At 34.2% G+C, this 12,278-nt stretch overlaps 1 protein-coding gene across 1 annotated transcript; it reads right to left on the reverse strand.

Annotated features, from left to right (window-relative positions):
• Positions 1–3,042: 3,042 nt before the first annotated feature.
• Positions 3,043–12,149, reverse strand: crls1 (cardiolipin synthase 1). The gene is made up of 7 exons (XM_028469439.1): positions 11,659–12,149; positions 10,605–10,742; positions 10,381–10,510; positions 10,220–10,305; positions 7,143–7,211; positions 5,792–5,883; positions 3,043–3,665 (listed from the first exon to the last, which is right to left on the reverse strand). Exons 1-7 carry the CDS (start codon positions 12,049–12,051, stop codon positions 3,572–3,574), a joined length of 1,002 nt encoding a protein of 333 aa, XP_028325240.1. The 5' UTR covers positions 12,052–12,149; the 3' UTR covers positions 3,043–3,571.
• Positions 12,150–12,278: the final 129 nt, after the last annotated feature.

Raw genomic sequence — 12,278 nt, forward strand, 5'->3', positions numbered from 1 at the left:
TATACACAAAACTAACAGAAAATATGCAAAACGACGAAAAAATTGATGAAAATAAATAAAAAATGACGACACAAAAAATTCATTAATTTGACACAAAACGACAAAAAAATATAAATAAAGGTAAGTATACAAAATTACTTTTACAAATATGCATATAACATAGAAAATCATACAAAACGACAACAAAAATCACTCAAAAAATATAAAACGACAACAAAAAAACACAAAAGTACTCATAACACACAAAATGACAGCAAAAAAGAAATAGAATTAAAAAAAATTACACAACAGGACTTCAAAAACACACAAGAGGATTATAAATATACACAGAACTAACAGAAAAATTGACAAAACGACAACAAAATGACTAAAAATGACAAAAAAAGAAAGAGAGTTATACGAAATGACATTAAAAACACACAAAACAACTACAAATTTACACAAAACTAACAGAAAAATATGCAAAACGACGACAAAAATGGCTGAAAATAAAAAAAAATGACAATACAAAAAAATAATGAATTCGACACAAAACAACAAAAAATATCATAAATAAATAAAGATAAGTATACAATATAACAAAAAAGAAATATAATTAAAGAAAATTATACAACAGAATTTCAAAAACACACAAGAGGATTATAAATATACACAAAACTAAGAAAAATAAACAAAACGACAACAAAAATAAAATACGGCTACTCCGAGCCGTATTTTATTGACCAGGAAGAGGGAGGATTAAAAGACAACGTCCCCCTGGTGTCCTAAGGGTGGGGTGGGGGTGGGGCTTTCTCAGGTGTGTATGTGGGGGCGGTGGCTGCCTCTCTGCCGAGGGTCTCTGATTACACAACATAATATACAAAACTGTAACACCACATTGCACTCTCACCTTAAAATAGTCAACTTTCCCCACCCCTTCAATTGTCCTACCCTGACTCCCTCTTCCCTGTTCCCTTCCTGGCTGTAGCTGACTTTAAAATAAAACCTTAAACTTTGCAGAGATAAAATAGCTGTTAATGATATGTTAATGAACAAACTTTAGGACCATTAGTGTCATTATAAAATAAACTGACAGCACTTTGTAAACAGACCTGCAGCTCATTATCTCTGATCTCTCTGTTTGGAGGCACTTCTTCATTCTAAAGGTGATGATCTTCAAATAATAAATCATCTCACAGCTTTCTTAAAAACAAACCCTCAGGTCCATTTAATATTCCCACAGACACAAACCTCATCCAGGAACCAGATCTTTAGAATTACTCACAGAAGAGATAATGAGTGCGACTCCCACACACGTTTCACTAAAGCTCCACTAAAGCCCAGCAGACACTGGCACCACACTCAGAACGAGGCCACGTTTCCACTAAACAACCAGGGGAAAAAGGAGGAGGTGAAAAGGTGACTCAGCGTTTTGTTGGAGTGAAGGACACATGTTGAGGAGCTCACAGTGAGAGGGGTCAGAGGTCAACCCTCAGCACCACAGGCTTTTATATCACACGCTAAGGCACTGTTAATGAAAACCCAAAAAATCAGTGTCTCGGAAAATTAGAATATTACATAAGATCTTGTGAAAAATGTGTTCATTTCTATGCACTCAGTACTTGGTTAAACCTCCTTCAGCATGAATGACTGCATCAATGGGGCGTGGCATGGAGGTGATCAACCTGTGGTACGGCTCAGGTCTAATGGAAGCCCTGGTAGCTTTGATAGCAGCCTTGTTTAAAATATCTTTTTTTTTTTATTGATCTTATGTAATATTCTAATTTTCCGAGACACTGATTTTTGGGTTTTCATTATCTGTAAGACATAATCATCAACATTTCAAGAAATAAAAGCTTGAAATATTTCACTCTGTGTATCATGATTCTACATCATATATGGGTTAGACTTTCTAAAATGAGTGACAAAAAACATTAAACTTTTTCATGATATTCTATTTTTTTTAGATGTAACTGTAAATAGTTTACAGCTTAGAGATGATTCACAACACTTGTTTAACCTAAAGATAAAAACAACTTTATTACAGCAGGGCCATAAAAATGTCTGAATGATCAACACTTGTGTTTACAATAATAACTGAATAATCTGATCATCAATAAAGTAAAAACAATGTGTGCTCGTTGTCCTTTTAAATTCACTTTGTGTATTTTTGTTGTCGTTTGTAGCATTTGTTGTAATTTTGTGGTAATTTAGTACATTTTTCACATTTTGGTTTTTTGTCTTTTTAAATTACGTTTTTTGTATTTTTGTTGTCCTTTTATATTTGTTTTGTGTATTTTTGGATTATTTTGTGTATTTTTTTTTTTTTTTAGATTCCCTTTGTGTATTTTTATGTTTTTAGATTTGTTTTGAGTAATTTTTTCATTTGTTGTATTTTCAGATATATTTTCTGTATTTTTGTAGAATTTTTTTTTATATTTGGGAGTTTTGTCTTTTTAGATTCACTTTGTGGATTTTTGTTCTTTATTTTTAGCATTTGTTGTATTTTCAGATTCATTTTGTGGAAAATTTTTTTCACATTTAGTTTTTTTTTGTCTTTTTCAGGTTTTTTTTAAAAGTGTATTTTTATTGTCTTTTTTTTCCAATTTTCACATTTTGTTTGTTTAGATTCACTTTGTCTATTTTTGTCTTGTCTTTTTTAATTCATTTTTGGTATTTCTAGCATTTGTTGTATTTTCTGATTCATTTTATGTATTTTCGTAGTAATTTCTTTTTTTTTGTCTTTTCAGATTCACTTTGTGCATTTTTGTTTTTTTTTAGATTAATTTTCTGTATATTTGTAGTAATTTTGTATATTTTGGGTTTTTATCTTTTTAGATTTGTTTTGTGTATTTTCATTGTCGTTTTGGATTCATTTTCTGTATTTTTTAAGCATTTTTGTATTTTCAGATTCATTTCATGTATTTTTGTAGTAATTACATATATTTTTCACATTTTGTTTCTTTGTCTTATCAGATTCACTTTGTATTTTTTGTTGCCTTTACATTTGTTTTGTGTATTTTTTTTATTTATTATCTATATTTCATAATTTTGTATTATTTGGGTTTTTGCTGTAGTTTTACTTATAAGTTATTTGTAGTCAAAATTCTGTTTTGTTTTGTGTTTTTTGTGTTTACGATGACTTTTCACGTCTCGTCTCCTTTCTCCGATGCATCACAAACATAAACACGTGTCGATTTTCTGTTTTTAATCATAAATCATTGGATTTGAAATAAAAAAATTACAATCATCTTCGTGGTCAACGCGCGATCCAAAAATAAATCACTAAAAGACGCCGTGCACAGCTTTGATGTTTACAGTGGTGGACGTGTACGCCTGGGGGGAGGTTCTAATGTTTCCATCCTGCAGACCCCTCCCACGGCGTCTCCGTAGTGTTGCAGCGTGACCATCTGCGTCCCCGCCTTAGCTTGAGTTAGTCCCCCCCCCGTCCCCTGTCGTCATCGCCATGGCGACTGGCGCCAACTTGGTCTCAGAGCTCGAGGCTATCGTCCCGTCCTTTGATGGACTGATCATCAGCGTCTGTGTTGTCATGTGTCTGTTTTTTGTTGTTTTCGTTTTGGTGCGCTGGTCGTCACGGCGACTTGGTGTTCAGCACACGCACGGTTTTGCGTCCGTAGTGCCAGTAGCTGTAGCCTGAGGCGGTGGTGGTTACCGCGGTGACGTACCTGCAACATGATGCATGAATATTATGATGGAAATAAAAAAAAAATGAAATTTAATAGAGGACTGAAAAACACTGAGGAAATCATCAATGGAGGAAATAAAACATTTGTCTTTTTAGATTCATTTTGTGCATTTTTACAATAATTTGGGTTTTCATCTTTTTTATTCATTTTGTGTATTTTTTGTAATTTTGCACACTTTGGGTTTTAGTTCTTTTAGATTATTTTTTGTCAATTGTTGTCTTTTTGGATTTATTTGCTGTATTTTGTTTTTAGCATTTGTTGTATTTTCAGATTCATTGTGTGTATTTTTGCACAAATCTTGTGTATTTTTTATCATTTCAGTTTTTGTCTTTTTAGATTCACTTTATGTATTTTTTGTTGTCTTTTTTTAAAATTCATTCTGTGTATTTTTGGATATATTTTGTGTATTTTTGCTGTAATTTTGTACATTTTTCATCATTTTGGTTTTTGTCTTTTTAGATTGTTTTTGTGTATTTTTTGTTGTGTTTTTAAGATTAATTTTGTTCATTTTTGTATACATTTCATATTTTGGGTTTTTGTCTTTTTATATTCTTTTTGTGTATTTTTTTTGGTGTGTGTTTTACGGTGACGTACCTGCAACACAATCAGGGATGAATATTATGATGATAATAAAAATAGAAATACTTGGAAGTTTTATACAGGACTGCAAAAAAATTAGGAAATTATGCAAAAAAAAAAAAATGTTTTTAATACATTTAGAGTAATTTCAATAATGTTTTTGAAACAGCAGTCGAAGCACAGCAGAACATTCACTTAAAAACACTTTAAAATAGGGCTGGGTTAATAAAAAAGTAATCAATTCAAGAGGATTTTCCATCACAAAACTCTAAAATCGATCATTTAATACAACTTTTCTACTGTGGTAAATACACTGCTGTAGGCTCAATTCTTAATGCATTAATAAACATGAATATTTTTCAATTCTGCACCAAGTTAGAGTTAGTTTCTACTATTTATAGCATTAGATCTCTGACAATATTGTCCATATTCAATCAAAACTGGTAAAGTGACTGAAACCAACTGAATCTAGAATAAAATCTACTCAGGTACGCGTGAATATCATCGCAATTCAAGTGAGTGCATATTAATGAAAATATCTTTTAATGCATTTAAACCTTTTTTAAAATTTGGTCTCTGACTCGTGTATCAAACAAATCAATGACAGAACGAGGTCAAACTAAAAACTAGGCAAACATGTATTTGCAGAACAAATGCGTATTTGGCAATTTGAAAAAAGTGGCAAAAATGACAACGTGTATCTGGAATTGTTGACAAGGTTGTTCTTTTTACTAATTATTAAATTGAAAGTAATAATGCAGGAAAAACAGAAGACTGACCTTGAGTGGAGGTCAAGGTCACACATTGAAAGTAAATGTTGCTCAATGGTACCAGTCTGAGCACTGGATCTCAATTTGTGGCAAAATTATAGGGAAAAAAAGTGTTTTTTGTGACGTCATGAACTTTGACCCCTACTGATCTTTTTACTGGTAGGTCGTACAGCTTTGGTCTAATTAAATAACATACTGCACTTGAGATGAGCTTTTTATAAATGTAAGCATCAGACTTGTACGATGATGAGTTCCATGACAAAAAGTAAGTTGCAGAAGAAAAAAATCCACATGAGGAAAAGGAGAATGAAAAAAACAAAAAGTATGTAAAGCTGGACTTTGCTGCCCCCCTGTGGACATGTACAGAAACTACATGAGAAAACCAGATTTTTTTTTTTCCTTTATTTTATCTGTTGTCTGTGCATCATTAATACTAATAACCTCTTAAATAAGACCACACATGTCAGAAAGTGTGTGTGTGATTCACTCTTATTTTACCTGCCTGCACATTAATGCACCAATAATAATATTACAGCTGGTCGGGAGAATATTTATTGTGATATTTAAATAAAGGGAAACTAAGACATTAGGATAAAATACATCACAAGGACAATATTTTAATATATCATTAAAATAAATACAAAAACGACGCTCTTCTTCTAATCAAAGTATTCATCCGTAGAAAAGTAACGTATGGTTTAATTAAGTTTAACAGCTGTACTGATACCAAACAGTGTGTGTGTGTGTGTGTTTTACCATAAACACTGCAACAGGATGCTGTCTGTGTACTGGAAGACTGGAGCAGCCAGAGAAGCAGCGACCAGGCCCAGCTGGATGACTGTGTTCACCTGGAGAACAGGTAACCGTTTGATTAGAAATGCAGGATTAGGATTATATATAAACAATGGGATTAGAGAGCAGGGCCTCTGCTAGGACACACAATGAGCTGTTGGTTTATATACAACTAAGAATTTCCACAGGAACATTAAAATAACTTTATCATATCCAAACCTAAATATTAGCACCCATACAGAATAATAGGATTTAAAAAAGACAACATTTTAACTAGGGCTGCAAAACTCCAGGAAGTCTTTTTGGATTCATTTTCTGGATTTTAAACATTTGTTGTATTTTCAGATTCAGTTTTATTTTTGATGAAACTTTGTATATTTTTCACATTTTAGTTCTTTGTTGTTGTCTTTATTAGATTCACTTTGCATATTTTTTGTTGTCTTTTTAGATTAATTTCTGTATTTTAAACATTTGATGTATTTTCAGATTCATTTTGTGAATTTTTGTAGTAATTTAGTATATTTTTCACATTTTGTTTTATTTTTAAGATTAATTTTCTGTATTTTTAGCATTTGTTGTATTTTCAGATTCATTTTATGTATTTTTGATAAAATTTCTGATACACTGTGTATTTTTTTGTTGTGTTTTTAGTTTAGTTTTGTTGTTTTTTTGGATTAATTTTGTGTATTTTTAACATTTGTCGTATTTTAGGATTAATTTTGGGTATTTTTGTATATTTTTTACATTTTGTTATTTTGTTTTGTATATATTTGTAATTTGTTGGCTTAGGTTTGTTCTCTGTATTTTTATCATTTGTTGTATTTTCAGATTAAATTTTATGTATTTTTGTAGTAATTTTGCATTTTTTTCACAATTTGGGTTTTTCTCTATTTAGATTTGTTTTGAGTATTCTTACTGTCTTTTTTGGATTAATTTTCTGTATTTTTAACATTTATTATATTTTTAGAAGGCAATTAAATAGAATATGATGCAAAATTAATGTATTTTATTAGGCATGGAACTTCTAATAGGTACAATCAAAAGATTTCAGGCCAAACTTAGTTGGAAAAAACATATTTTAGCATCATCCAAAATACCAGCATCAATGATTTAAAAGCTACTTCAAATTTCTGGTTAATTCCAACAAAAAATTCCCATGAAAAGTTTCAATTTGAAGACACAGTTGCACGATGTGGTATCATTTCATAAAGAATGCAAAATATCAACATTTTACACCAACTTTAATTTCCAAACCGTCTGCAGACATGTGAGCTGTTTTTCTTGCTAAACCATTAGTGCAGAGGTTGAAGCTCACCTTGCTGAATAGCGTAGGTTTGAGCTGTGCTGTAGTGTAGCAGGGGTTGAAGAACTTACTGAGGGTCACCTGTTGAAAAAAAACAGCAGATTTAATGAATGAAGTGACGTCCTATGGGTGTTTTATTACCGTTACAGACTGATTCTGTAAACATGAGTGCATAATTATTCAAGAAAACACCTGAAAACAACAATTAAAAGACAACTCAGAGTTATTGATTCATGGACATTGTTTTATATTTACTTGTTTTTACTCTTTTTGGCAATTGTCTCACACATTTTCCTTCCTTTCCTTTTTTATTTATGAACAAACATAATGTTAAACCGATTACAGGCTAAACGGGGTTTATTTAACCAACCTTTGATAATATTCCCACACATTAAACATGATGGATACACAAAATTAGGGACTCAAATAATAAAAAAAAAAAATTCAGTTCCTGAAGCAGAAATGATAATTTTTTATTTGACAGGAAAATAAAACAGAAATTACAATATGACAGAGAATATACCCTTAATTTTTCACTTTAAACAGGTGGGAAAACAGATGGAAATGTCAATTCGAGTGCACTTTTCAACCTTGGGGTTGAGACCCATGTGGGGTTGCCTAAAATGTCTAGTAATTGATGAAAAAAAAATTACTGATTGAAAATCATTTATGTATGAATTATTAGATTAAAAACAACACATTATATTAACTGTATTCCAAACTTTCACTTTGTCAAATAAATAAATACATTTAAAGAAATAAAAAATTCAGTGTAAAAATATGTGAGCTGATGCATCTCATTGCATTGTGCACAAATGTGGGTTCTACTAACACAGTTTAACAAACATGATCAAAAACTTACTCTGGCAAGAATTCAGCAGAAATGTGTAGGAATGTAATGATTCACTCAACTCCCGATACGATTCCATTCACGATACTGGGTTCACGATACGATTCTCTCACAATTTATTTAACAAAATGGGACTCTAGACAAATGATGACTGAAAAATATTCCTTAATTTTTTTACAATTTTTTTTTAGAATATACTGTAGTTTTCCTTTTATTTTTCATTGTCAAAAGAATTCCTTGATAAACTATTCAAAACAATGTAATTTAACTAAAAACAAATCTTGAATGAAATAAATAAAGGAATAATACAAATGAAGAAGAAGCCTATTATTTAAATTCTGGTTCTATAGTAAACAATGCAAAACTGCAAAAAAGTAATTTTTCTTTTGAAAAGTGCAACTGAAAATGTATTTTGTGCCTTAACAACAGGACTTAAAAAAAAAAAAAAAACAGTAATTTCACTGTATTAACGTCAGACATTTGTTTGGACCAGCAGAGGGCGCTAGTAACCCAGTGGTCAGTTGACATGCAGATATTCTAGCAGTGAAGAAGAGACGCTATGCTAGCAGACAGAGCTAACAGATATTCATGTAATATTACAGATATTCTTTCAGTGCTAAAGAGGTAAGGAATCATTTATGAACATGTTTAAGTGTAGAAGATGATTCCGCCTGCCGCCTACGCTTCTGGACAAGAGAAGGATAAATAGATAGCGCCCTCTGCTGTTTAAAAAAAGTACTGCGATTCAATTTTCAGAGTATCGATATGAAGCGTGACACCTATGAATCGATTTTTAACTGCCTTACGATTCATCGTTACATCCCTAGAAATGCGTGACACCACAATGGGGTCACGATCCAGAAAAGGTTGGGAAGGAACCACTGACTTACAGCTTTAAAACATGGACTAAAATCTCAGACGCATTTGGGGAAAATATCACATTTAAATGCAATTTTGTGGCATAATGTGTAGCAAACGTTTGTAAACAGACAGACGTCAAATCTGGTCACTCACTCAGCGGCCTAATACTGAGTAGTTTGATATCTAGTAGAAAAAAATAATAATAAAAAAAAGTGTTTTAACAATATTGTGCTTTAGTTTGCACTTCCATGTGTAAATTATATCTCTATCCAAGCAATAAATGACAGATTTGAGTTTGTGTAGGTTTTTTTTAATATATATTTATCCATAAGAAAAAAAAAATGTAATAAATACACTTAAAAAAAAAAAGAAAATAAATAAAAATAAATGTATTTACTCGCACAAAGAAAAACAATGCATTTTTTTTAATATTGTGTAATTGTGAACATCTTTTGTGTCATATTTAGGGACATTTTGTGTAACTGTTTGTGAGGAAACTAGAAGTTTCAAAAAAAACAAAAATTCCACAAATTGTGATAAAACTAAAATGACGGCAGTGTTGTGACATAAGCATGGTAAAAACTTGAGTCCCCCAACTGAATTTTTTGAAAATTTGCACAACTACTACAGTGCCCGTTGAAAGTATGTATTCATATAGTGGGAGGAGCTTAAGTCGAGTTGTCAATTATGGTCAAATGAGTATGTGTAAGAAGGTTGGATGTACAAAGAGGTGTACATACTCTGTACTCCGTAGTGTTATAAAGGGGTTTATTTGTGGGTGCAAAGTAAAATAATGTGTGTGATTAATCTAGTTTAATTTTATGGGACATACATGATAAATTGATAAAGTTTGCACCAATGCTGCAGTTTAGGTAGAATCTGTGCGTACATGCACACACTCAGTGACTCACATCAGGTTAAAATGTGTGTCTCACGCCCAATGAGTGAGACTTGAGAGCTTTGCTAGTATATCAGTGTGAGTGCAGCTGCTCAGATGCCCCACCCCCTCTCCGGTCCAACCCTCTGTTTGGTGTAACCCTTGTTGATTTCAAAATAAAACTAAAATAAATGTTTTGAAACGTAATCACCAAATAAGTCCAAAATAATGCACACACACACACGGGCTATGTTCAAGCTGTTAAAAAAGTTTCAGGTTGAACACACACCGCGTCGGGGAGAAACTCGCTCCACACACACACACACACGCACATACACAGACGGTCCTTGGTTTAATAGAGAGAGATAAGTCATGATTTTTACCTATTCGAGCGGGCTGAATTGGATGCTCAAAAGGGCTAGATTTGGCCCCCGGGCCTCCAGTTTGACACGTGCTCTTCAGTATTCTAATATCTGTGCATTATGTAGACATTATTCTCACCGGTGGAGGAACAGTTTTGTATCGGACCCAGAAAACAGCAGCGATCAACCCGATATCTCTGAAGATCACCAGAGCCGTTAGCGGAGCTGAAACAGGAAATGACACGGAGTGGTTTACAACCTCTGGTTCTTTAATTACAGAGAAACCTGAAGGATAATCACCTGGGATGAGCTCAGCGTAGGTGAGACTAACGTACAAAACACTGATGAGGATCTTATCGGCCAACGGGTCCAGAGCGCTGCCCAGGGCAGACTTCTGAGCCGGCCACGTTCTGGCGATGTAACCGTCCAACTGTGAACAACAGGAAGAGGAGGGGCTTAAATGTTCAGTGTTAAATTAAAGTAATTACTTTGTGATTCTATGCTAGTTTATGATCACATGTTACCACGTCGGTGGCTCCAGCCAGCGTAAACAAAGCCAGGCTGAGGTGAAAGTGCTGCTGGATGATCAGGTGACCCAGAAACGGAGCCAGTAAAATACGACACACGCACAACAGGTTGGGAACCGTCCACGGGTTCTCATGCTGCAGGGGAAAAAGAACAAAAAATAAAGTTAGAAAATGAAGACGGGACGTTTTTTTGAGCTGCAAATATGACGAGACGGTCAAGAAAATTACTGTCCGTCCCAAATTAGTCAAAGCGACATGAAACGTGTGCTGTCTTTGGCCTGGTTAGATGATGAATACTGCAGAAATACCACAGCTACATTCTTAAAGATGCTCTGATCTAATGCAGTCTTCACATTGTTGGCTCAGGGGCCACCTAAGGCCCTCGGTCTAATTTTGTGAGGCCCCCTCCAAAGTAAAAGCACAAAATGACTCCAAAAATATACAAAACTACAAAAAAAAGTACACAAAATACAGCAAAATTACATTTAAAAAAATACAGAACAGAAATATGTAGAATTACAGAAAAACACAGACAACAAAATGACTCAAATAAACACAAAATGACAGAAAAACTGTAAAAATACAATAAATTACTCAAAAAAAATACAAAACTAGAGAAAATTACACAAGATTACTCCAAAAACACAATCAATTACAACAAATAACTGAAAAATGTACAAAACAATAACAAATATATGTAAAAAAATTACACCAAAAACACAAAATTATGCAAAATAACTCTTACAACAACAAAAACATCCAATTATGATAGCACCAAAAACACACAAAATGACTGAAAAACACAAGAAACATATGCCAAAAATTACAAGAAATAATAAAAAAAAAACCAAAACAAACAAACACTGTTATTTCCTGTGTTAAAGCTCAGATTAGTTTAACACTTACTAATTAATATTGATAATGTGGCCCCTCAGATCAGATAAAATCACATGTTTGTGTCCCTGCAGTGATTACAGTGTGTGTGTGTGTGTGTGTGTGTGTGTGATGAAGGTGTTGAACCATCATCATCATCATCCTCACTGTCACTCACCAGCTCTTTGAACTTGAACAGTCCGTGTCCGGGGTCGCTCTTCTTTTCTCCGGGGGGAGGAGGAGGCTGAAGCGGCTTCCCCTCCCTCCCCTCCCCCTCTCCGCTCCCTCCGGTGCACAGCGCGCGACTTCCCGGACACGTCTGACACCGGAAACGAGCCGCGGACGTGACGTTACTAGCCCGGTCGAGCTGCGGCTGGATCGTGGCACTCTGTCTCCGCCACCACGCGCTCAGCTGTGGGCTACAACTCCAGCCCGAGGCACGAGCCTGTCCCAGGAGGCGCGAGGCGGCCAACACCTGCTGTTGCCACCTCGCGCACTCCCCGAAAGGGGCGTGTCCGGCCCGCCACGACAGGAGGCAGCGCGCGGGCACCCTGAGAAGGCACGAGGCCATAATTTACCTCGCGAGCGCCCGGTTACCGAGCCTCCGCGTGCCTGCAGCTCATGCTGAGGTGACGGTGACCGATGGCTGCCATGATGCCGCAAAGTGAACCGGAGTGTACTGTCGTAAAACCCTCCCCCTCAGACACGGGATTTTATTTTGAAAAGCAACGTAGCAAAATATTATGAATGAATAAATAAATGTGTAATTAAAATTATATATACAAAATATATAGAATA

The sequence above is a fragment of the Gouania willdenowi genome, chromosome 15 (assembly GCF_900634775.1).
Source record: "Gouania willdenowi chromosome 15, fGouWil2.1, whole genome shotgun sequence".
In the NCBI taxonomy this organism is placed as follows: Eukaryota; Metazoa; Chordata; class Actinopteri; order Blenniiformes; family Gobiesocidae; genus Gouania; species Gouania willdenowi.

Excerpts from the sequence above, each read along its gene's own strand:
- crls1 (XM_028469439.1), bottom strand. The coding sequence starts at position 12,051 with ATGGCCTCGTGCCTTCTCAGGGTGCCCGCGCGCTGCCTCCTGTCGTGG. Across the intron at positions 10,306-10,380 it reads CTACGCTGAGCTCATCCCAG|CTCCGCTAACGGCTCTGGTG; the intron begins GTGATTATCCTT and ends TTCCTGTTTCAG. Across the intron at positions 5,884-7,142 it reads AACCTACGCTATTCAGCAAG|GTGAACACAGTCATCCAGCT; the intron begins GTGAGCTTCAAC and ends CCTGTTCTCCAG.